The sequence below is a fragment of the Medicago sativa genome, chromosome 2 (genome assembly GCF_051527215.1).
Source record: "Medicago sativa cultivar Bolivia chromosome 2, Bolivia_mono, whole genome shotgun sequence".
Taxonomy (NCBI): Eukaryota; Viridiplantae; Streptophyta; class Magnoliopsida; order Fabales; family Fabaceae; genus Medicago; species Medicago sativa.
This window is the reverse complement of record NC_140750.1, coordinates 71,149,765-71,176,103: the sequence shown is the minus strand read 5'-3', so window position 1 is coordinate 71,176,103 and position 26,339 is coordinate 71,149,765. Positions and strand designations below refer to the sequence as shown.

The 26,339-nt window shown below is 32.0% G+C and overlaps 2 protein-coding genes across 2 annotated transcripts; one reads left to right on the top strand and one right to left on the bottom strand.

The window, feature by feature from the left end:
• Window positions 1-1,783: 1,783 nt before the first annotated feature.
• Window positions 1,784-5,173, top strand: LOC146950318 (fasciclin-like arabinogalactan protein 15). Its single transcript, XM_085746250.1, has 3 exons — window positions 1,784-3,185; window positions 4,459-4,577; window positions 4,747-5,173. The coding sequence occupies exons 1-2, from the start codon at window positions 1,910-1,912 to the stop codon at window positions 4,530-4,532; spliced, it is 1,350 nt and encodes a 449-aa protein (XP_085602376.1). The 5' UTR covers window positions 1,784-1,909; the 3' UTR covers window positions 4,533-4,577; window positions 4,747-5,173.
• A 6,291-nt stretch (window positions 5,174-11,464) lies between these two features.
• Window positions 11,465-17,218, bottom strand: LOC146950317 (protein STRICTOSIDINE SYNTHASE-LIKE 3-like). Its single transcript, XM_085746249.1, has 5 exons — window positions 16,671-17,218; window positions 16,186-16,243; window positions 12,502-12,725; window positions 12,205-12,372; window positions 11,465-12,042 (listed from the first exon to the last, which is right to left on the bottom strand). Exons 1-5 carry the CDS (start codon window positions 17,006-17,008, stop codon window positions 11,577-11,579), a joined length of 1,254 nt encoding a protein of 417 aa, XP_085602375.1. The 5' UTR covers window positions 17,009-17,218; the 3' UTR covers window positions 11,465-11,576.
• Between the last annotated feature and the right edge of the window lie 9,121 nt (window positions 17,219-26,339).

Below are 26,339 nucleotides of genomic sequence, written 5' to 3'. Positions count from 1 at the left end.
AACTATAGGAGTGAAACACTACACTATCATGTTTCTCTAAACTCTGTTAAATTAGTTCATAAAATTGATGATATTGTAAATCAATTTGTCATTTGACCGTATCAGATTTGCCAATTTCTTTTAAAGACATGATCCATTGGAGCATATTTTTAAAGGTTTGCTGTAAGACTTTTGTCTACCCCTACTTTGCAATATAAAGTCATCATAATCAATTCATAATTGAACTAAATCAATTGCGTGTCTTCAATTTCATAAATTAAGCACATGTAAGCATTTTCTATTTGAGAAATCAAATTCAATACTCATAATTTCAATGATGAAAATCATGATTAATTTTTCAACCAAACAAAACATTATAAAAGAAATGTTAACTTGTACCCTCAAAACACAAGTTAATGATTTAAATATAAAAAAAAAATTATTAGAATGTGTGCATTGCATTTAATATTTAACATTTTAATCATTTAAATGCATAAAATTTTAGACAATATTTCTTCTTTTAGATTTCTTAACATGTGCCTTAAAGGCATATGTTAACAATACCCTAGAATTATTGTGTGTTCTCTCCGGCTCTGAGGAGTAGCTGGCTCATGGAGTGGACCCCATGCAGACCAGGTCCAATTCTTCACTTTTCCGTAGAATCCAAACTCGCCAGCCACGTTGGTTGGTATTAGTTCAGTTCCCCAATGCAACCGACACAATCAACTTAACTAATTTTTTAATTAGGCGCTAAAATATACATACCGCCACCTCCTCTCCATTACCCTCAAATTCCAATATTTTTTGACAGGTATAGTTAAAAAAATACTATAAACACCTGCGTCTGGGTTTCTGCATGTGTACTTTTAACCCTTTGAATAAGACAAATGATATTTGTACAACCACTTTCTAACAACTTTCTCTCTCATACTCACATTATACTCTTATTCTCTCTCTTCCTTTTTCTTTCTCCATTGATTTTAACCAATGAAAAGAGAGAAAAAAGAAGTTGTCACATAAGTTGTCTCATTTGGTTGTTCAAATAACACAACTCTTTGAATAATACTCATGCATTTTATTTGTCACACATAGGAGTATTTTATATCTATGCATAAAATGTAAATGTAATCAACATAAATCGGTTCAATAGGCAATAATTCAACTCAAATTTTATAATGTCCTGAGATCAAGCTTCATGCTGATGTGAGAATTTTGTTCGTGGATAACATCTAAATAACCATGTTATGGTCATGTGAATTTAGAGGTTTTGTTTGACCATGAACTACTCTCTACATCCAATTTATCTAATGTTAAATAGTGTCTCTAAGACATTGGTTAAAAAAGCAAATATGAAAATATGATCTTAGAAAATGTGTAATCTACTCTTTACAAATCTAAAATTTGTGTTTTCTAATACATAACTTCTATTTTCTACTTCCTTAACAAATGTCTCCGTTTATTAGCATGACTCTTTCTTTTCATCGAAACGTAAATCAAGTGATTTAGCTTAAACAGTTAATTAACTTTACAAAAGGACGAATAATTCGAAATAACCTAAGTTCATTTGGAACAATTCTTGATCAAAATATATCTACCACACGATTACACCTCGTTTCCTTACTAACCGGAGGGTTAATGCAATATAATAATAATCAAAACGTATACAAATAAATCGAAACCTATGGTATGTGCATTTAATCCATTAGTTAGTAGCATTTAAATATAGTTGTCCACCAAAGAAACAAAAAACAAAAGGCAAGATACGTCACATGAACAAAACAGAGCGTTGAACACAAAACATCACAGACTTGCAAACCAATTATTTTTTTCTGTCTCTATACTGCAACATGTAAGTAAGTAACTACTTCTCTCTACTCAACCCAACTCTCTCTCTCTCTCTCTCTCTCTCTCTCTCTCTCTCTCTCTCTCCATGGCTCACCACATCTCTTGCATCCTTCTTCTTCTTCTTTTCTCTCTATCCATTTTTTCTTCTTCATCTTCATCACCAACAACTCAAATAAACTCAAACTCAATCCTAATAGCACTACTCGACTCACATTACACTGAACTCACCTACCTAATCGAAAAAGCAAACCTCTTACAAACACTAGAAAACACTGTCTCAAAACACAACATCACTATCTTTGCACCAAACAACGTAGCCCTCGAACGTAACCTTGACCCAGATTTCAAACACTTTCTTCTCCAACCCGGTAACATTCTTTCCCTCCAAACCCTCCTTCTTTCCCACGTCATTCCAACCCGAATTCATCCCGGGTCAACCCGTTTCAAATCCATCTCCGACCATCACCTCCACCTTGAAACAAATGTCACCACTGGAGAATTCACCGTTAACCAAGAGAAAGTAACCCACCCGAATGACATTACCCGACCCGACGGTGTTATACATGGTATTCAGAAAATTCTTATCCCACGCGCCGTCGTGGATGATTTCAACAACCGTCGTAGTCTCAGTTCAATCACCGCTGTTAAACCAGAAGGAGCACCAGAAGCTGACACAAGAAAATTGAAAAAATTAAAAAAATCTTCACCGGAAAAACCAGGCTCACCACCGGAGATTCCGATTTACGAAGCTTTAGCTCCGGGACCATCACTAGCTCCGGCACCGGCGCCGGGACCAGGAGGACCACACCATCACTTCAACGGAGAGTTACAAGTAAAGGATTTCATCAAAACATTACTGCATTACGGTGGTTACAACGAAATGGCGGATATACTCGTAAACCTAACGTCGTTAGCGACGGAGATGAGTCGTTTAGTTTCGGAGGGTTATGTTTTAACGGTTTTGGCTCCGAATGACGAAGCAATGGCGAAGTTAACGACGGAGGAGTTAAGTGAACCGGGTTCACCGGAGGAGATAATGTATTACCATATTATCCCTGAGTATCAAACGGAAGAGAGTATGTATAATGCTGTTAGGAGATTTGGGAAGGTTAGTTATGAGACTTTGAGGTTGAAGTATAAGGTTGTGGCTCAGGAAGCTGATGGGTCGGTTAAATTTGGAGATGGTGATGGGTCGGGTTATTTGTTTGATCCGGATATTTATACGGATGGGAGGATTTCTGTTCAGGGGATTGATGGGGTTTTGTTTCCTGTGAAGGAGAATGAAGATGTGCCGGTGGAGCGGGTTAAACCCATTTCGATGATGGGTCAACCCAGAAAAGGCGTCGTTGAACATAGAAGAGGTGCGTTACTACTTCCTCGGTCCCAAAATGAATGACCTAATTGATTGTCGCAGGTTTCCAATGCATAATTTTGATCTTTAATATCTTTAATTATGTTCAAAATATGTTATGTGAATACTGCAAATAGTTGTAAACTAGGTTACCGTTTTGGGTGGAGGAGTACTTTTTTACTATGCTTTACTCTTTTTGTTTTTTATATAAACTTTTTCTTTTGTTCCATAAGACTAGGAGAGGAGATGATAGGGATGTGTTTGGCTGGATGCACTTTTTTTCTTTCTAGTTTTGTTTTATGAGTGATGGTATTGTGTGGCAGACCTTGTTCTGGTTTTTTTGTTTTCTTTATTTTATGATATTTAGTAGGACAAGCAAGTTGAAGCTGAAACTTGAGAATAGTTTTGTGGTTTTATGGCCTACAACTTCAAATTGTGAATGGATAAGTTGTGTTTAGTTATAATAACAGGCATAAAGGGCAAGAAGTTGTAATAGGCATTAAGGGTATGGAGTTATAATAGGCATAAAGTAGTGTCTTCAATTGGGCGTTTGGAGCAAGTCATTATTTATCTGAGTTAATACATGTTTCGATTGACAACGAATTCGACGAAATCGGGGTGACACTGTGATTTTGTTGAAGTTGCTAAGTATAGCTTTTGATAAAATCATAGTGATTTTGAAGTTGTTGACTTGATGAATGGGGATTATCCTTATTATAATCATGAGAATATGAATTGGAATTGCTTGACATTAAGATCCAATCCAAGTATTATGTAATTTAGGCTGTTATTAGTTACTACTGATGCATAATATGTATCAGTTTTTGATTTTTAGCCTTTCCTATTTGTATTAGAAATGTACATGTTGAACTTTAAGAAAGGTGAAATGGAATGGAGGTAGTGAATACTATTAGAATTTCCTGAACTGCCTTTGATGTACTCTTAGTGTAGAGCAAAAAAAGATCGACATTTTGGTTATAAAATTTTACATCATAGAAGGTTCATATATTTCTGCTGAAAATTGTCAGTTATTGCTAATGCTACCTTCATGTATATTCCAGTTTAAAAATAGACCAACCATATGGTAAGTCATAAGTGTGAAATGTAATGGTACAAAATTAGCTTGCCTAACTATTGAATCTCTTCAACTAGAATTGGTCACATGCTCATTTCCATGTATTGTGACTGACAGTATTGGTTGTTTAATGTTTCTCTAAGGTTTGGCTATATTATTTTTAATGTCTGCTGTAATTTAAAACTGATGAAATGAATGTTTCTTGCAGGGAAACTACTGGAAACAGCATGCTGGATGCTTGGAACCTTTAGTAACCATTCTAGATTCACCTCTTGTCAATGAAAAATCCCACGTTATTTTATGGCTAGCAAAGTTCCTTAAAACAAGGTATTGAACAATTGACAAGCAAGCTATCACTTTTTTTGTGGCTTTGTGCATGAAAACTCATCTGTTTCTAGTTTACGATTTGCCTAATTGTAATTAACTATACTCAGTTTTTAGCTTAATTTCCTTCATTATGGCCATTTACATGCTGCTAGCACATGCTTTGATGCAGATTCACGGATTGATGGAAATCTCAATGATCTTAAAAATATCGAATATGAAGATCTCGCTGGAGATAATGGCCAGCTACTATGGGTGTGATTTTCCCACATTTTTGTTTTGCTCTTTTTGCTGTTTTTCATTATTTCCTTCATGTGGATTTCCAGTCATAGACGAGTGAGCAAAAGCTTCGCTAGTCTACTTTGTCATACATTTTAGTGCATATATGTATTTAGAGATTCAATTAAGAATGTTTCTCCAATGTCATGGTTGGGTAGGATTGTGTTAGGATTTCAGGGTTTTTTGAACTGTAACCAGGCATTGAACCATTTTTGATAGGCTTGCGCCGATTCAATAAGTGATTTTCTGGAAAAAGTGGACATACAATAGCAAAATGATTCTTTGTTGTAATACAACATGCCTGGCTAGGCAATTATATATTTTCTGTTGTTCATTCTATCTTAGTTTACTTTATCTCTGAAGAGAAAGTTCATATCTCTAAGAAAAGTCTTTCTAGAAATGACACACGATTAAATTTTACACGTCTATTTATCGTAATTTTTTCCCTACATCTCTAGAATCTTGCACATGATCCTTACTAGTTTGTATTAGCAAAGCTCTTGCAAATTATCATTCAAAATGGAACATTGGACTTATTTCATTGTATTAACTTACCAGCTGCCAAGAAGAAAAAGAAGTTTATGTATGCATAGATAGATCTAGTAGATTCACTTAGCTAAATCATTCACCCAAAATCCTTACCCATATCAATGATTTTATGATCTTTTTCTATTATTCTTTCCCCACTTTCCAACAAAACTGCAGTAATGTATGTATATTGTGTACACTAGTTTCAAATGAGAGCACTATTGTTTAAAGGATTCAAACATACAGGTTTAACTATTTGGTAGGACTTTGATAATTTGTAACCACAGGGGTTCTAGGATCCAATAGAGTTTCCACTGGTAACAAAAATTGTGGCACATAAAGGGTTCTAGGATCAATAGAAATTCTATTTGTGGAATTTGTAATCACAGGTGTTGTTGGAAAACTCACTGGTGTTGGCAAAGATGCCACAGGTTTAGAACGCGTTGACGCTGCCAATGTCGAATTTGATGCAGGGGCGGTTACCCCTATAACTACCGAAACTGGTATAGGAGTGGTTACTCCGATAGTATTTGAAACATTGGCGCCATTAACTGGTGTTTGGGTTGATTGTTCTCGTGTACTTTGAAGGTTATTATGTGTATTGGATGTGGAACTTTTACCACTTCTTAAGCGCTTACACACGTGAACTCCAAGAATAACTTATGCAAAGAAAGAATATACCAACAAAATGAAAAATTTCTAAGAAATGAAATTATAAAAAATTTGCACAAAAAAGGGTCCCACTAGATGTGTCAATTTGTTTACCGGTGGTTTTGGTAAACAATCGCTAGTTTTGAAATTTGTTACTTGCAGGATCAAACTAATAAATCCTAGGACATATTTTGTGCAATATTTTTAGAAATGTTTGAATGTTCATAGATTTGTTACAAAAGTATAAATTTAAACAACTATTTCGACTAAGTCGAAATAAAATGTTTATTTTAAAAGTAAAGACAAATTTAAAGTAAATGCAAAATGATTTTAAAGAAAAAACATTTGATTAAATGAATAAAGAACATGGTACACAAAATCATACATTTGTCCAGGACTCGTTTCTCTCTTTGACATGAATACTTTGAATGTTTAGGGTTTCTGTAAATGATTCATGACACATTTCCTATACAACACTACTATATATACTAGTAAAATACTAGACCTTGCACCCGTGCTGCCGCACGGGTCATATTGATGGCAAACAAAATATTCAATTATATTGTTAATTCATAATCTATTTGTGCAAATACAATGTTAAAAATAATAATACAACTTAAAAAAAGGGAACAAATCATGCTGGTACATTACGAAAAATTTCCTTGTAAACAACATTGTATTTAGGATGATTTGAATGATTCAAAAATTCGCCGCAATCTAAAATATGAGAACCATCTCCACCATATACTAACAGATACATGTGTTTCATTTGTTGAAACAGACATTAAATATATTGTCGGTTGGTTAGTGATGACAGATGGATACGGCGTGATAACTTATTGTTTGGTTACTGCACTGATGGTGTGGATAATGAATGGTGATAGTGAACAGAGAAGTGAGAGAGAGGGAGATGGAACAATGAAAAAAAAAATGGTGTATTGAAGTTGAAAAAAAAGAGATGACATAGATAAAGTAACGTTTTTGGAAAATGAAAAAGAAATTAAAGTGGGGGACACAAAAGTAATTGTGAGATTTGAATTAGGTTTAGGGTTTTCATATTAGTGAGTACAAATAAATAAATTGTGATTCATATGCTTGGAGTGGTGACAATTTTCAAGGATTCATCAGATGAGTGAATTATAAAGGGGGAGTCAGTTATGTAAAACCACCCATTACACATTAGTTATGCTTGGAGCGTTACCTATTTTCAATGATTTATGAGATTATGGAAAACAGAACATGAAGGGCAACAACAAAGACACCTATTTATAAGAAGAGAGTGAGAATTTGAAAGTTATCATGAAAAACCACCCACGATGCTTGGAGTCGTGGCTATTTTCAAGGATTTATCTAAACCCACTACACATCAGTCATGGTTGGAGTGGCTATTTTCAAGGGTTTTCAAGCAACAACATTGTACGTGTTCAGGGTCAAGACTATATTTTCAAGGATTTATGAAGGCCACTACACATCAGTCATGCTTGGCGTGGCTATTTTCTAGGAACAACATTTGCACGTGTGTTCAGGCTAAAAAAACTACCTAAACAGTGTTTAAGGATACAATAACAAAAATACATTGAGGTGGCTATTTTCCCTATTTTTTAGGACTAAATCACTATTAGAAATTATAACCATTGCCAATCCTAACCTATATCAGAAAACGTGAAGACTGTATATTTGAAAATTCAAGGATTGAGAAACAATCTTAATTGAATTGAAAAATCATAAAATCCCCAAATTTTGAAACCCTAATCACTATCCAGAAAATCAAAATGAATAAAATAATAAAATAGCATTGATATCAAAATTAGTTTACTGATCATACCATTAATAAGTTATCATGGACGAAATATGCATCAGAATCATATTTTTGCGGAGAAATCGAAGGAAAAGGGGGAAGAAAGGGATGGAAATGGCTGATTTCTGGGTTGAGATCGCATGAATAAGGGGAAAACGTGACTTCAGAACCGTATAACGTTAAAGTCGGGAAGGAGAGGAAAAGAGATTAATTGCCTTTTAAAATGTCTGTTTGGTATAGGATATGCATTAGTGGAAGCGATATTATACCACTAAAATAGTTACTAGTCAAGTGGTCAAAGTGCTTGGATGGAGGCAATGGGTTGCGAGTTCAACTTCTTGCAGAGACATTTTTTAGAAAGATTTTTTAAACCTCTCAAAAAAGGCAGGATTAAGGTTAATTAAAGTGGGGGACACAAAGGTAATTGTGAGATTTGAATTAGGTTTAGGGTTTTCATATTAGGCATGCATTGTGAACCTTCGTATTATATATTAAGATAACTGAAATATGATTTAAACTCCTTTAGCCAAAGCTAATGTCTTTATAATCCCAAATATGTCGAACCATCAACCATCTAGAATGTAACCAAGTACCATTTCTAACTTGACATAATGTTCTTTCCTGTCAAATTGAGTATGTCGAAAATGCAGGCTAACAATATATTTTTTTTTACAAGGACCAAAATCAAAATATGTCATATTTGCAGGGAGCTTTGACATATTTAAACCTTTTTATTATAAATAAATATGGCTTAAATATGTCATTGGTCCTGCACTTTTACCATGACATTAGTCCTCGCACTTTTTTTGTTTGACATTGATCCTTGCACTTTGTAAAAAAATTGCAATTGAAATATGTACATTTCAAGGGAGGATAGTGAAATAGAAGGACCAATTGCAAATTTACAAAGTACAAATGCTAATGTCAAACAAAAAAAAGTGCAGGGACTAATGTCAAAATATGATGAAAGTCCAAGGGACCAAACACTTAGAGTGTTTTCGTATGGTTCTTCACATAATTGAAATTCATTTTTTGTGGTTATAACAAACTTTGAAAAAATTGTGGATTTGAGGAAACATAGGTAGTTGTGAATATTTTTATTTTTTTTTAAAAAGAAGTTGTGAGTATTTTATGTGAAGTACCACACGAAAAACATTTAAGAAAATGTACACAAGTTTTATCCTTATTTTAATTCTATCAAGAAACTTAAGGTGTATTTTGTTAGATACTTTTCATATGGTTCCTAAATAAACTACTCATGAAAAGTGTATTTTTATCTAAGTATCATGTGAAAAACACATGAAGAAATTCACATAAGTTTTGTCCTTATTTCCAACTATTTATTCGTTTCCCAGTTTTCTCATTCATTAAATTTCATTTTAAATTATATCTTATTTAGCATAGATTTTGTCAAATATAATAGTTAATTCATTCATTTTTTAAAATATTAAATTGATAGGGAAATTTAAATATTAAATTGATATAGAAAATTTTAGATAATTATTTGATTAAATTATTTAATTTAATCAATTTCATATATTTATAAGCAAATAATTTTGTTTTCCTACATTTGTTCATTATTTTCATTCTAAAAACGCACTCTTGATAATTTTTCAACTTAGATAACTATGATTTATTCATTTATGTTTTAAGTAGTTTTTTTTTAAAACTCTGGTCCATTGACCGACTAACCCGAGGGATCCAATCTCACCGTCCATTTGACGGTCCCCATTTAAATCTATATTTGAGGTAGATATTAATATTTTATTTAACAAGTTACATGTTATATCACCACAAAAAATTATGTGTTATATATAAGAAATCTTTTTTCTTTTATTACTTTTAAATTATATGTATTTTCAATAAATATTATAAATATAACACAAACATTAATACTATTAATAATTTTTTCAATTAATATAGCTACAATTTATTTATTATTTTGTTAAAAAACTGGAATTTATTTATCTTATACTTTAAACAGATATTAATAATTTATATGGGTCATGTTAACCAGTGCCCTGGGGGCACTGGTCCTGGGGGCACTGGTTAAGGAAGTTAAAAGAGAAAGTTTTAAATTAAAAATGTCACTTTTTATATTTTTAAGACCTTGAATGCACAAGTTTCAATGTAACATTACTACATTTGACTTCCTTAACCAGTGCCCCTGGGGCACTGATTAACATTTCCCATAATTTATTAATAAAATATGGGTCATAATATGAGTAATCATTTTTCTTTTATAACTACTGTGAGTTATATGAACTTTTAATAAATATTATACATAAAATAAAAACATTAATATTATTTTTATAACCGTAACGTTGAGAAAATACACTATTATAAAACAAAATCATGAAAAGTAAACCAAAGAAAAATGCATACATTAAAATGAAAATAAAGAAACGGAAAGTTCCATAAAGTAAAAGTTACTTGCAATAGCCTTTAATGTGCTCATAAGTTACTACTTCTTCTCTAACCTTAAAAAAATAAAAAAATATATGAAACTACAAAGATTAGCACAACAATTCCAAAAAAAAAATAGTGGGAATGAAGCAAAATTGTCCTAAAAAATTCAAAAACAACATCAACAAACAGTACCAAAAAAAATTATAGGCTAACACAAGATTAACACAAAAAATGAACATTATTAATTTTTGAATATTATTGATTTCAGATTTGAAGGAAAAAGGGCTAATCTACAAATAAAAGTCCGTTATTTGTAAGTTAATGGGTGAAAATTGAGTAAAATAATGAAAGAAGTACCCTTAAAAATAAGAACTCAACAGTGAAGAAGGAAGAAGAAACGAATAGAGAAAGGGATGAGAAATCAGTTCGAGGAAAAAATTGAATCAAAGATAAGAGAGAGGGTTGAGAAAATTGGATCCGAGGCCCGATTTAGTTGAGTAGTGAAAGGTTTCCCAAATATATTTTTATGACATCGTCATCTCGTTGTTTTCGGTGGCATTTGAATTTCAAATGAAACAATTTACGGCTGATGTATGAGAGCTAAACTTGGCTAAAAATGTGTATTTTTGTTTTTGCAGTGATATAGGTGAATAACTCTAAATCTACATGCCTAAGAGAGCGGGAATGAAAATGCAATGATGTAAAATATTGATAATATGATATATTGAGGTTAAATTTTCGTAATTTTTTCTCTACATCTCTAGAATCTTGCATATGATGTTTAGTTTGTATTATTAAAAGTAAAACCCTTGCAAATTACCATTCAAATGAAATATTGGACTTATTTCATTGTATCAAGTTACCAACTTCCATGAAGAAACAGAAGTTTATGTATGCATAGATAGATCTGGTTGATTCACTTAGATAAATCATTTAACCCAAAATCCTTACCCATCCATAGCAATGATTTTATGATCTTTTCTCTACTATTCTTTGCCCACTTTCCAACAACTTAGAACTGCAACAATGTATGTCTACACTAGCTTCAAATGATTCACTTGCACTATTTTTAAAGGATTCAAACATACAGGTTTAACTATTTAGTAGTATTTTGATAATTTTCTCCTCGCCTCTTTCTAGTTGGAGCCTAATGAAAGCAAATATGATGAATTATATGAATGTGGTGGGTTTGTGGGCGTGTGTGTTAACATGTAAGATTGAAATATTTACAACAATCTTCACTGGAGTATTATTGCAGTTTGGTCTCTACTTTACATGACATTGTAAATTTTTAATCAAATAGAGGGAGGTGGTAAAAAATCAACTTATGGTTTCTGCTACAGAGAATTCAAATGGCCTAGTCTTGAGTGAATGCTAATAGGAGAACAAATATTTGTGCTACATGTCAAATGATAAACCGCAATGAAAGGCATCAAAACACTTCCTATCCAGAGTTTACCATCCTTCTCCTCCACTTCACTCACTGCTTTAACAACTTTTCCCTCATTGTCCTCCAATATTTGCAGAAGTTTACCGTCAGGGCTATACTTAACGACTGCTGCATGCATTTTGCCTCCAATATGTAGCAGGTATTGAATCCTTGTTGGGATAGGTAGCTTGAGTATGGCTTTTCTAATCTTTGGGTAGATTGCATTTATGTAACTGTACATATACCTTCTACAATGGATAGCCACCCAAAGGTCACCATTTTCGTTGACTCTCACATTGTCGGCAAAACCAGGTAGGATTGCTAAGATTTCTAAAGTTCCAGCTTTATCTCCTTTTAGCCAGTACTTGCTTAGCCTACAGAAAAAACGGACTTGATTAATAACTTTACAAACAAATTACTTTCTAAACATATTGTGTCAGAATGGCAAAATATGTTGGACGTCTTTGTAAAACTTGTTTGCATCATTAGTGTATCGTTATTAGACGAAAAAAGGGTTATGTTGATTATTCACACACCTTCCAATTACTCCTTCTGAAAATACAAAGAAGGAACCATCCTTGCTTAAGGAAATCCCATTTGGAAATTGAACATTTCTCACAAGAACAGTGGTTTCCTTGGTGGCAGAATTGTATTTCAAAACCCTTCCATTATTATCACCAGAAAGTATCAACTGAATGAAATTCCTGCTTGTACAATGACATCAGAAGTCAGGACCAACAAAACCAGCCAAACATTGTTTTGCTATTTCTCATATTTAAAATGTTGATAATTTCAAAGGTGAAGTGTTAACAAGAAAAAATATTACTAACAACCTTCTCTGATATTTAGTGCTGCTATCTGTGAAGTAAACGTTCCCTTCTGCATCAACGTCTACGTCATTAGTAAATCTAAACGGCACTCCTTCTGCCTCAGTTGCAAGCGATGTTGCGAAACCACCTTGAGGCCCCACCTTCATCAGCCCGAAATATGCATCTGCTATGTATAAATCACCAGTTTTCTTGTCAAATCTTAGTCCTAAAGGCCTCCCGCAGATGTCTGTTGGTGATTTCCAAAATAATGGAATCACTTTATAACCAAAAGTTGTAACTCTTCATGGGAATCATTCATATACATTGGAACCTTTGGCAAAGGGATGCTTAATGAACATTTGCATTGATTCAAATGTATATGATTATAACCTTTGGCAAAGGGGTGCTTAATGAACCTTTGCATTGATTCAAGTGTATATGATTATAACCTTTGAGAAAGGGATGTTTAATGAACCATAACATTGTTTCAAATCAAAGGGGTGTTTTCTCTCATATGAAGGGTTATATAATGCATTATAAATGCTTGGCATTTGGGCATTAGTTTGACAACACAAGAACAAAAACACACAACTTTGGACAAAATTTTGTTGCATTAACAAATAATTCTCCCTAATTCTCTTACTCTAAATCATCCATCAATTCTCTAATGCATGAGTGAATTGCTGGAACCATAAATCTGTAAAATACTGTTAGGAGATACGCTTGGTGTGGTTGTGCAATACACGTCAAGGAACTCATAGTATCCTGAAGGGGATTCGCCGGTCATTCCTTATTGCATCCAATATACAGTTATTGGTGGGGGCGAATCGAACCTAAAGGTTAGTATGGCAACCCCATACGCTTTGAGTTTACATGCATAACTATTAAACTTTTCAGGTTTCAAGTGCAGCAGCCTCTTCCCAACAATCAAGATATACAACAATCTTTGGAATTTATGTGCACACTTCATCGTATTCATCTTCATCATCTTCTTGGTCAAGTTATTGCAGCAGACCCCCAACACAAGTTCCAACAATCTTTAGGTTCGATTATGATTTACTTGTGATTAATGGCTGCAATTTTGGGAGAGATGAAATCTTATATATTTTCACCCATAACTACGGTGAACGGTAAACAAATTCCTTTTATGAATATATGTTATGGAAATTTATGGATAAATATTTCATATATGATGTGTTTGTGATAAATTTACATGTGGTTGTAGATAATATATGCATGATAAATTTTGATATGTATAAAATTTATCGTTTGAAATCTGTTTAATGTTAATTTGAACATGAGATAATGTGCATATAAGTGATTACATTACCTATTATGAAATATTTGGTGTTCTAAATGCATGTGTATAGTATCTAAGTAAATATGAATATGTTAGATTTAACATGTGGTGACATATATATACATGATTTAGAAATTATTCAAGTATATGAATTATGATGAGTATAGTAATATGTTAAGAATGTTTAAACACTATTTTATTTATGAAAGTAGTGTAGATAAATTGTCAAAATATCAAGTGGTTGCTTTAATGATATTATTTACTTTGTGTAAGAAATTATTATCATTAATATTGTGTTGATATTATATGTACATGATAATATGAAAAGTAATGGTTAATTTCTTGTTTATCATGATATTAAAATAATTTGGGTATGTTTTGAATTATTGTAAGTTGATATATGTTCATGGAAGAAAGTCATAGAAAATATTAATGATTTTGGTTCATTGTTTATTCTTCTATGTCATTGTTTATTGAAATTTAGTATTGAACATATTTAAACATAAACTTGAATTTAACACAATGAATTTATGATATATGTATTAGTTATATGATAACTAAAATCAAAATGATTGTGTTATATTTAATTTTATGTGGAGTATATGACTTGCATGTTTAATCTCATCTTATGAAGTTTGGATATGACATTCTTTTATGATCAATTTTTATTTTGCTATGTATGTTTAATGCATTCAATGTATGATATATCTTGGCTAGATATAAAAGAAAAGTTGAAGTTCAAATTGAAATGCATGTTATATATTGTTATAGCAAAGGTGTAATGACATAAAAGTTTGTGCATTATTACAATATACTCAATTGACAAAAGTGTGTCATAGTTTGATGATAGTTGGTGAATACTATCAAGAGTATATAAGTTGATCCATAGACATAGCTATGAGAATTAAAAATCTATGTGAAGAATTGAATATTCAAAGTTTATAAAAGTTAAAAGAAAATCTTGCAATTATTTGACGAAATGATTGACAAGGAATGATGTCTTTGGAAATGATGTTGAATACATTGAAGACATTATTAGGGATGTGGCACAAACCCAAATCTAATTGATCACCAATGGTGGAAACTCAACCCACACTTGAGTAGCATCAAGTCTTGGGTTCAATGGTGAAAATACACTATTAGAGTGATTGAAGTACTTGACGATAGATAACATCCCAAAGGGTAAAAGTACTTGGACCATAAGAAGAAAAAGGGTAGGATGAGGTTTTCCTCTTAATGGACATATAGCATATATTTGCTGGAATGCATACTTATGGGGCATTTCCGATATAGTCTACCTATGTGAGAATGAAGTTTGGCCGCTTCACGGAGTTCAAGGGTTTGACTCTTAAATTCTCATGAAAAGGGATATATGACACAAGGCCTTCTTAATGTGCCATCTTACAAGTCTCTTTATCAATGGTACCGAGATTCTATGTGTAAGTTATGCACACTTGTTCTAATGAATAGTTGGTTCAAAGCTTGCCTACCATACTATTTGGGAATGAGCGAAAACTTAACTTACTAAGTAATGGTTCAAATCGCGAGATACCATTATCTGAAGGCATGGAATTTCCGGATTTATGTGATTTAGTATTTTGAAAATGGTGGGGGATTGTTGGTGATTTCCAAAATAATGGAATCACTTTATAACCAAAAGTTGTAACTCTTCATGGGAATCATTCATATACATTGGAACCTTTGGCAAAGGGATGCTTAATGAACATTTGCATTGATTCAAATGTATATGATTATAACCTTTGGCAAAGGGGTGCTTAATGAACCTTTGCATTGATTCAAGTGTATATGATTATAACCTTTGAGAAAGGGATGTTTAATGAACCATAACATTGTTTCAAATCAAAGGGGTGTTTTCTCTCATATGAAGGGTTATATAATGCATTATAAATGCTTGGCATTTGGGCATTAGTTTGACAACACAAGAACAAAAACACACAACTTTGGACAAAATTTTGTTGCATTAACAAATAATTCTCCCTAATTCTCTTACTCTAAATCATCCATCAATTCTCTAATGCATGAGTGAATTGCTGGAACCATAAATCTGTAAAATACTGTTAGGAGATACGCTTGGTGTGGTTGTGCAATACACGTCAAGGAACTCATAGTATCCTGAAGGGGATTCGCCGGTCATTCCTTATTGCATCCAATATACAGTTATTGGTGGGGGCGAATCGAACCTAAAGGTTAGTATGGCAACCCCATACGCTTTGAGTTTACATGCATAACTATTAAACTTTTCAGGTTTCAAGTGCAGCAGCCTCTTCCCAACAATCAAGATATACAACAATCTTTGGAATTTATGTGCACACTTCATCGTATTCATCTTCATCATCTTCTTGGTCAAGTTATTGCAGCAGACCCCCAACACAAGTTCCAACAATGTCCTCAGTGTCAACATAACTAAGTGGTGTTGCAGATGCCTTTGGATTGCATAGTTCTGACCTGTGTTCAGAAATAAGGTGCGAGAAATATTATCACACGATATCGCAAAGTTACATTGCCACAAATTATCCATTCATCTTAAGAAAAGTCTTCCTCAGATGCAATGTAGCAGAATTTCACACATATTTTCTGTAACTTTTTCACAGATCGGTGCAAGAGCATGAGATCTTTAATAGTATGAGCGTATGAGGTAAAAAGTTTGCATGAAGCAGTTTTCCAACATTAAGTTAGAAACTATAGTAGCTTTTAGCCACATATATCCCCTACTAATAGGTTTTGCACTATTAGAATATGACTATAGCATAGCTTATGAATTTGATAACTATTGACAGTATTCTAGTAATGCAGAAAGATAACAAAATCACAAAATTATCTTGTACTAAGCATTTAAGTTGGAAAAGTTATAAGGAAAGAAGAGAAGCGTGACCTGTTGGGCGAGGTATATGCAAAATCAATCCAAGACAGTCCATTCCAAAACAAAATCCTTCCATCAGCAACACCGGTGTAAGGGCCACGGCCATGATAATCGAAGGCAATGCTCTCCGGTCCCTGCACTTGGTTCACAAACATGAGCTCCGATTTCTTCAACAAGTTGTCTTTGTCATGATCCAGAGGAACTTCAGACCATGATGGCAAGTTAATTTTGTGCACCTCAAAATCAGGGAAGCCTTGGATAGGGCTTTGCTTGAAGGGGTCTAATCCACAGTAGAGAGCAAACAAGAGAATTACAATAGCGAGTCCTCGAGTTAGCGTCATGTATGACATAACTAAAGATTGAAAAACTCAAATCTTGAGTAGAAGGGCATATGAATGTTACAATGTTAAGCATAGGGGAAAAAGGTTTGTTGAATGCATGATCTCAAATATGAAAGGTAGGTAGGTGAGTCACTTGTAGTGTGTGTGTTTGATTTGTGAGTAAAGGTTGTTAGATACATATTGGAGATTTTCAAAATGTAGAATTCAACATTCTAGATGTTAGTTGGTGAAACAATGAGGTAACTTCTGTCCATTTTATGGTCAACAGTCATAGACATTCAGGTGCACTTAACTTCAAGGATGAAGTAGTGTTTGACTAGACATAGTTAGTTGTACTAATGTCGATATGGCATCTAGCTGTCAAAGTTAATTAGGATGAGTGTTGACTAGACATAGTTATAGGCAACATGCCAACTAGACAAGTTAGTTAGAGTCAAACTGTTGACTAGTTTTGGTAGTTAACAATTTGACATTCTACAAATCTTTCAATTTTTTTGACATTCTATAAAGTATAAATACTTATTTAGATGTAATATTCATTATCATTGAAAATATATGAGATCGAGAACAAAGAATGTGTATCGCTAGATCCTGAAGTTCAACGTGGTATCAATATCCTTGACGATCCATTGGGCGTGAAAGCATATGATTCATCGCAATTATTATTTCTATTAAGCTTCGTGAGTTTCATCAAAGGAGGAATTGTCAATTCACGATGAAATTGCTTAGAGTTCTTCCAAAATTTCTCTTAATCTTCCAACAACTACCAAAAAATTGTCCAAATTACGGCTAACACACTCCTTAATAATCAAACTTGATGAAAAGAATTACTTGCTCTGGACTAAACAAGTCAATAGAGTGATCATTGCATATACCTTCATCAAAGGAGAAGCATAAACTTAAAATTGGCTACAACAAGCCAAACTCCTAAGATAGTCATCCTTTAAACCAAAATAAACATGTACTATGACGATATTAAGGCAGTATGACCCCTTTTCTAGTTATTACTTAACACTAGAATATTAAACATGACACCCTATTTACAACAGACAACAACAAAGCATAATATACAAAGTCATGGCCAATATAACACCATGCCAACAATATAAAATTGCAGATCCACAAACAGCCTTTACCTTGAAAAGGAAGCAGAAGCCAATATTTAATTAATATATAATTATAATGATCACAATTTATAAAAGATAATAGATCAAAATATAAATTAAAGTTTTGTTTATAAAGATAATAGATCAAAATATAAATTAAAGTTTTGTTTAAATCAAAATATGTTTTAACCCCTATATTAGGATATCAACACAAATATCATTAAAAGAACTCAAAAAACATAGATTCCAAGTCATGTTTAATAAACTACAGTCTAATGCTAGATATGGTGGTGCATAAAATCCACATAGAATTCAACGTTTATCATGTATAAGCTATTGGCCCACTCCACAGTCAACAATACACAGGCTTAAATAAAGGAAGCTGGCTAGTTCATTTTCATACTTAATCTAATTCACATTTGAGAGAGTACCGAGCCTAATTGGTTTACACATTAGTGGTATATGAGACCTAATTAACTATTAAATCAGTAGTATTATTAATTGTCCTTTATCACTACACTGGCCTAAATAATGGGTCATTTTTCTTTTGTACATTTGAAAATAAATGCTTTAGTACAATTATTCGCTTTATATAACATTTTCCTTTCATATAAGCCTGAATTGCCAAAGCACTTTCATAGACTCACCTCACTCTACCAAGTCAATATTAACCTCTAAAGTACTACAAGCTGTAACCAACATTCTTTGTACTCAAGCATTTCGTTTTCAAATGTACCAAAGAAAAATGGCCAATTATTTAGGTCATTGTAGTGATAAAGAAAAATTAACCAATACAAATAATTTAGTAGTTAATTAGTTCTCATATACCACTAATGTGTAAACCAATTAGGCTCAATATTCTCTGAAACGTGAATCAGATTAAGTATGAAAATGGACTAGCCAGCTTCCTTTATTTAAGTCCGTCTTATACCTGATAATAAGTGGACTACTAGTTTTCCCAACACTTCGTATCGTATAATCCCATATTTCATGCATAAAATGAAGATTTGTGTGTGGTGGTGGGGGTAATGACATCCACATCTTTGTTACATTTCCCCAAGAAAATATTTGTTTTGATGATTCTTGTACAATTTTTTACGATCTATTTGAAGATTGAAGATAACTTTGAGATTTATGAGCTGCTTCTCTAATTATTTCTTTGTACTTTATTCATATTTGACTTTGTATAGTTTGTCCAATGGTAGTTAAGTATAATTCATTCTCTTTATGTTTGTGCCAAATGGTGGTTAATCATTTTTTATTCTCTTTGTATTTTTACTGTTAAGTATTTTTAATCTTTGTACTTCTACCCTATCATAGTTCTTGATTCTATTGGAGTGGATATCGTGGAAACGTTGAAGGACTATGGAGAGAATTAAACGTAGAACAAATAATTATATGAGTTATGCATCTCGACCGCTACAACCTTCTTCATCAACTTTTCTTGTTCAGTCAATGCAATTACAAATTGTGTTTTTCCTGTAAGGAATATGCTAGATATCAAGAATGGATTTTCTTGATGAATTCAAGAATGACATGGCAGAATAATCATCCTTAGATTTTAATCTTTTTATTGACTAACATTAATTTCGGGACAATTTCTTGATAAAATCTTTCTTGATAAATAGCATTGCTCTTCTTGTAATACAAACTTCCAACTTGTTGGGGATATTAGAATTAATTAGAGTTCGTTATAAATTGGTTAGTATTAATTACTACAAATTAGTAACATTTGTTAGGTTAGTTAGGATCACTTCATAAAGTCATGTATCCAACACTTGCTAAAATCTTTTCTCATTCTACCAATTTTCAATAAGAAATCTTTCACTAAACTTATTTCTCTCTTTGAAGGACTCTACCATGTTTATCAATAAAGCTTATAGAAGTTGATTTTAGGACAATTTGGACCAATTCAAAATGGTATCAAAATCTATCAATCGAGTTACTCATCGTATTATCCACATATCATAGTCCAAACCATATTGAGCATGTTAGATTGATTTACAAAAACAATCCATATCCCAAGGTCTTAAAAAAATAAAAATAAAGAATGACACATTTAAAATTACAAGTTTATTTTATAAAAATAAGTTGGGCCTAATTCAAAACTTAATAATTTGAACAATACTCTATGTTTTTCAATTGCTCTTTTTTTCAATTGTCGTTGGCTTATCTGTACTTAAGTGTCGTTCGACTCTTCAACTGTAATTAAGCGTCGTTCGACATTTTTTAGGTCGGTTCATTCACTTTTTAAATAAATTTAACCGATTTAAAAAATCTTCCGAACGGCATTTAATGAAAAAGGTAATTTCGGAACGCCTGAGAGGAATTTGAGAGGCCTAAAGAGTAATTTTCTAATAATTTTACCAACTCAATTTGAATGAGGCCGGAAGTAATCTTTCATGATGACTGCTCTTTTGGTCGCCTATTTGCTCTTAAACCTGAAAAATAACCTTCAAGATTTATTTTCGAAACCTTTAGAAACACAAAAATATCTCTCAGATATTATCTCCCGAACGGTTTGCGCATTTGTAGGGGGTCAAAAGAGCAATCATCCTCTTTCATACCCTTCGAGTGGGACGTGATGCCCGAGTTAATTTATTCTCTTCTGTGGTGTGGAGAACCGAGATATACCTATAGAGCTTCAACCCCAAGTCATTTCTCTTAGTTAAGGACATCTTATCCAAGCTTGGCAAATGGGCAGGCAGTCGAATAGAACCTCATTAAAGAAAGGAAACTCCTTATTCCCAGGCCCTCCCAAAGTCTGCCTTGAAGAGGAAGTTTCTATTCAACCTATAGCTATCAAATAAATGACATATATATTCTTTTGGGAAGAAGAGACACACACATGTGGTAAGAAGGGAAGACAGAAAGAATAGAATTCATGATCAGGTTCTCAATTTTCTTCATATTATTACAAATATATTCCATCCATTTTTGAGCTTCTATTGTACAATTTGTCCACGACACTATCAAAATCATTGAAGCATATTTAGTCTTGATATCAGATCCCAAGTGTTTCCTAATATGACTAATCACAAAAATCTTACTCTATCAATTCCTATTCCTAAAGAAAAGAGCCACAGTCTCCACAAAATTTGTCATATTATATCATTCACATAATTTTACCAAATTAACTATATTGATTATTTGCTGATTCTCTTGAGGGAGAGTTTTGCCACCCATCACAGTCTAAGTGGTAACAAGTCTAATAACATACATTATTTTTTTCATAAAGATCATACACTTGTTTTGACTCATATTATAATGAAAGATATTTTATGGACACCCAATATTTCCTACACTTGTGACATCTAGTTAATTAAAAGCAACATTATTGTTAATTTAGTTTAACATATGGTTAATTTATATCATATTGAATTAACCATAATTTTGACAGGAAACTGAATAAGCTATCTACTCGACTAAATTAACCATATGTCGTAGGTATATAGAATAAGGTGTTTAAATATCACTAAAATAATAAAAAAGCTCAAATCATCATAAGTTATTTTTTGCTTAAGGGAGGAGAGACATTAGATCGTATATCCTCTGTTTAAAATTTGAATTATCACTACAAAAAAGAGGCATTTAGCCACGATTAAAACTGTTGCAAACAAGACCTATACCTTGGCTAAATAAAGTTGCCATAGTTTTCTAGCTCGTGCTCTATCCGAGCGTCGCAAAAAACTAGCCACGTGTATCTTGGTGGTTAGAGCAAAAGAAGTAAAATTAGGGCACATCATGGTGAAATCAGACAAGAAAACATACATATGCGCGTCTTTGTGTGGCACCAGCTAGAACAACGAAATTTATATGATGAACTATACAACAACTAGAACAAGAGTTTGCCGGAAACCAGCCCAGCGAGTCTTTGTTTGACAAGAACGATGGCTCACGATGAGCAAGTCTTTGTGCTACACAAGAGAGAAACAGGAAAGAATCATCTTGCATGCGTTCTTCTTGAGTTCGTCTTGCTTCCTATGCAAGAGAGAATAATTTTAGCAGATGAAGGTAAATATTGAGTGTGTGTTCGCGAAATAGGGTAACAAAGAAAATGAATATGGAAAGTAAAAAAAACAAGGAGTTAGGAATGAAAAAAAAAATTGCACATAGTTTTAGTTTTACATAAGAGGTAAAATTGGGATGTAATCGTTGCTAAATGTCCCATTAATTTACAAAGCTAGATATTTTATTAATGGTAGATGATTGTAATCTTATAATCTTATTTTATAAGAATTGAGTTAAATTCTACTCAAATTTTAAGACGAGGATATCTATAAAAAATCTCTACTCTTACTCTAGAACGTACATAATTCAAGGAGTGTATCTCCTACGCATACATTCTAAACAGTTTCACACACTACACAAAAGATAGTGGCATGAGCCACTTTCAAGATAGTGGCTTGGTATCGTCATTAAACACAAATTAATGTGGCCATTCCTTAATTCACAAATTGTCTACAGAATAAAATACGTACGTACCAAACCAAAATAGTGCTTGATATGCAAAATCTTTTTTGTCAAAAAAAATAAAAGTAGTATATGCAAAATTGATTCCAAAACATCAACCATGTATGTATTGTCAACAACGATGCCATCACGTATATGACATCCTTTTATGACAAAAAACAATGTCGGTTGTTTTAAGGCTATCCTATGCTCTAGCAGAATTAGCCTGTTTGTAAAGGTTTTTCTGCAAGGGTCAGAATTCTGTTTCAGGCAAAAGTGTTGCCTCCCATTTGCAACAGTTGTTTAACAACAACAATAATTCTCAAAATTATAAATTCAGTTTTTAAAAAAATTGAGCTAGTTTTTTTTATTTTTCTTTTTAAACAAAAATTGAGCTAGTTTTTTTTTTGTTACTAAATTAATATAAGAGAGTTGTGTTATTTTGAATTGTGCTGGCCTATTCTTTGTGTCGAATTTGATGATGTCAAAAGATGCTTATCCCAATATATTCACCTACCTACCATATATTTTCAGATTTTTTTTTTCTTTCATAGAATTTTCAGAACTTAAACAAACCCTATTTTCTTGTTTGAAACCACTGATACTCCCTCCGTTACTTTTTAAGTGTCACTTTTGGAGAATTTTTTTGTTCCTATTTAAGTGTCACTTTACATAGTTCAATGCAACAATAAAGGTTTTTTCTAGATTACCCTCTCTTGTTTAGAGGGTATTTAACCCCTCATGATTTCAACCAATCAAAATGTAATATACATTGCAACATTAAATGTCAAATAAATGAGTAAATTTTTTCTATAAAAAAAAATCAATTTTAGGTAACTTTTAATACTTTTAATTTTTATTTAATTATAGACAAGATTACATTATAGGTCCTTTATCTTATTTATTTGTAACACTTTAGTCTTTTATCTTTATTTTTTTCCGTTTAGGTCTTTTATCCCTCATAAAAGCACATATACATCCTTTTTCTCATTTTTTTATTAAAAAATACATAATTTTATTTTTTAAAATATATTTTTATTAAAAATGGAAAAAAAATCCAGAAATATGATGAAAATGTTCATCATCTCCATCTTCTCTCTTTGAATCTTCATCATCTTCATTGAATCAGAAAAAATTCTACACAAATATATCTCCAAATATCATGAATTAATGTTATGTTCACCTCAAATTTTCTTTTAAACACAAAAATCAAAACCCTATAGAAAAGAGATTTAGTTTCATCACAAAAAAAAAAAAATAGTTATATAAATTGTCACACTGTATATTATTATTATTTTCAAACTCAATATTCAAACCCGGCATAAAAATAACCCCAAAATTGAGAGCAGCTTTGCACATCAATTTTGTTGTTTCCAGAACAATCTTAACTTTTGTAAAGCCTAACCCTTCCGCCAGTGACTAAGCCTCCACCATCCGCCTTGCAACATTTGTGAAATTAAGGTTTTGATTTTTGTGTTTAAAAGAAGAATTGAGGTGAATATAACATTAATTCACGATATTTGGAGATATATTTTAGTAGATTTTTTTTTATTTAAAGAAGATGATGAAGATTCAAAGGAAGAAGATGAAGATGATGAACATCTTCATCATATTTCTGGATTTTTTTTTCATTTTTAATAAAAATATATTTTTAAAAATAAAATTATGTATTTTTTAATAAAAAATGAGAAAAAAGATGTATATATGCTTTTAAGAGAGATAAAGGACCTAAACGGGAAAAAATAAAGATAAATGACCAAATTGTTACAAAAAAATAAGATAAAGGACCCCTAATGTAATATTGCCTTAATTATATTTAGGTGTTCAATCTTGATTAATTTACACTACAAGACTGACTTAGAACAATTAAAATTTCACGTCAAATTTCTTTCATCTGAATGTCCTTAAATTTATTGGTTACATTCATAAAATTTCTTCTTCCCATTATGATTGTTCAATTTTGTCGTTCTAAACTGCCGCATTTTTCAATTTTCGTGAGAATCGTCGTCGTTCGTTTGATTCCAAATATCGTGAGAATTACCGTTATTTCCAGAACCACGTCAGGTATGGTGAGTTGATTTTTCTTTTTGATTTGATTTTTCTTGGTTGTGAGGTAGTTAATTATAACAATTGAGTAAGTCATCCGTTATACTTTAAGGATTGCTAGCAGGTGTTGCCACTATGATGTTTTGGGAGTTTGCTAGCATTTTTTTCGGTTGCTGCTGAAATGGTTATGTCATGAGGCTTTTGTTCTTTTGTTTGGACTTAAAGGCTTTGGCTGATAGTGAGGCAGGTCTATGCGTGTTAGCAGATTTTATTAGGTTGGCTGCTTAAATAAAAAAAAGTCACGATACCTGATGCGGTTCTAGAAACAACGACAATTCTCACTATAATTTGAAACTGCAGCATTTTGGAACGACAAAATTGAACAATCAAAATGGGAAGAAAACGAAAAAGAAACAAGAATTGATCAATATGGAAGAATAAAGAAGAGATTTGAATGAAGGAGATGTTTTTGTTCTCACGTTCGGGGTTGTGGAATGGAAGAAATTTTATGAATGTAAGTGATGAATTTTAGGACATCCAGATGAAAGAAATTTGATGTAAAAATTTTATTTGTTATAAGTCTTGTAGTGTAAATTAATTAAGATTGAAAACCTTAATATAATTAAATAAAAGAGTAAATTACACTCTTCTCCCCTCAAAGATTCTTGAATTACACTCCCCTCCCCTCTTATGTTAAAATATACACTCCTCTCCCCCTTATTCCAAACATATTAGAAAACATTTCATTCCCCTCCCTTAAGAGAAGCTTGAATTACATTCCTCTCTCTTCTTATGTTAAAATCTACACTTTACTTCCTCAATATTTTTTTTTAATAATCTAGCCAAAAAAAAAAAAATCTAACACACTTAAATAAAAAAAAAAGTATTGCGGGTCTATTTTAACATAATCAAAATTTGAATACATATTTTTCGCTATTTTTTATTCACAATTACATTAACATATAGTTTTAAACCCTATTATAAAATATGAAACAACCAAAAAATAAAATTACAATAATTACTAAATACAGTAAAATATGGTTATTTAAAAATTAGTTTTATACTATAGATTATAAACTTAATAGCAAAATATTTAAGTTTAATTACCATTAATATTTAAATTATAATGAAATGAATTTATTTTTCTTAAACGGTGGTTCAAAATTAGTATATATCATAAAAATATTTATTTATGTTAAAATAGATTAAAGTGTAGTACATATTTAATTATTAAGGGAGAGGGTTGTAATTCAAGCATCTTATAGGGAGAGGAGTGTAGATTTTATTTTTAAAAGGAGGGAAGTATATATTTTAACATAAGAGTGGAGGGGAGTGTAATTTACTCTAAATAAAAATTAAAAGTATTAAAAGTTACCTTATGATTAAGATTAACTTTTTTATTTTTAGAAAAAATTAATTCATTTATTTGACATTTAATGTTGTCTATGCATATTATATTTTGATTGGTTGATATCATGAGAGGGTAATTACCCCCTAAACAAGAGAGGGTAACGTAGTTCTCACCAACAATAAATGTTATTTTACTAATATTACCCTTATTTATTATTGTAGAGAGAGAAATATATGTAATGAGACATTAAATAAATAAGGTTATTATAGTAAAAATAAAAATTATTGTATCAAAAGTAACAACATTTATTGATTGTCTTGGTTTGTGTAAAATGTCAAAATGTGACAATTAGGGGTGGGAATAGGCCAGGCCAGGCCAGGCTTTG

Coding starts and splice junctions, on each gene's coding strand:
- LOC146950318 (XM_085746250.1), top strand. CDS start 1,910: ATGGCTCACCACATCTCTTGCATCCTTCTTCTTCTTCTTTTCTCTCTA. Junction 3,186..4,458: donor CGTCGTTGAACATAGAAGAG/GTGCGTTACTAC, acceptor TGTTTCTTGCAG/GGAAACTACTGGAAACAGCA.
- LOC146950317 (XM_085746249.1), bottom strand. CDS start 17,008: ATGTCATACATGACGCTAACTCGAGGACTCGCTATTGTAATTCTCTTG. Junction 12,373..12,501: donor AGCACTAAATATCAGAGAAG/GTTGTTAGTAAT, acceptor TTGTACAAGCAG/GAATTTCATTCAGTTGATAC. Junction 12,043..12,204: donor TCAGAAGGAGTAATTGGAAG/GTGTGTGAATAA, acceptor TTTTTTCTGTAG/GCTAAGCAAGTACTGGCTAA.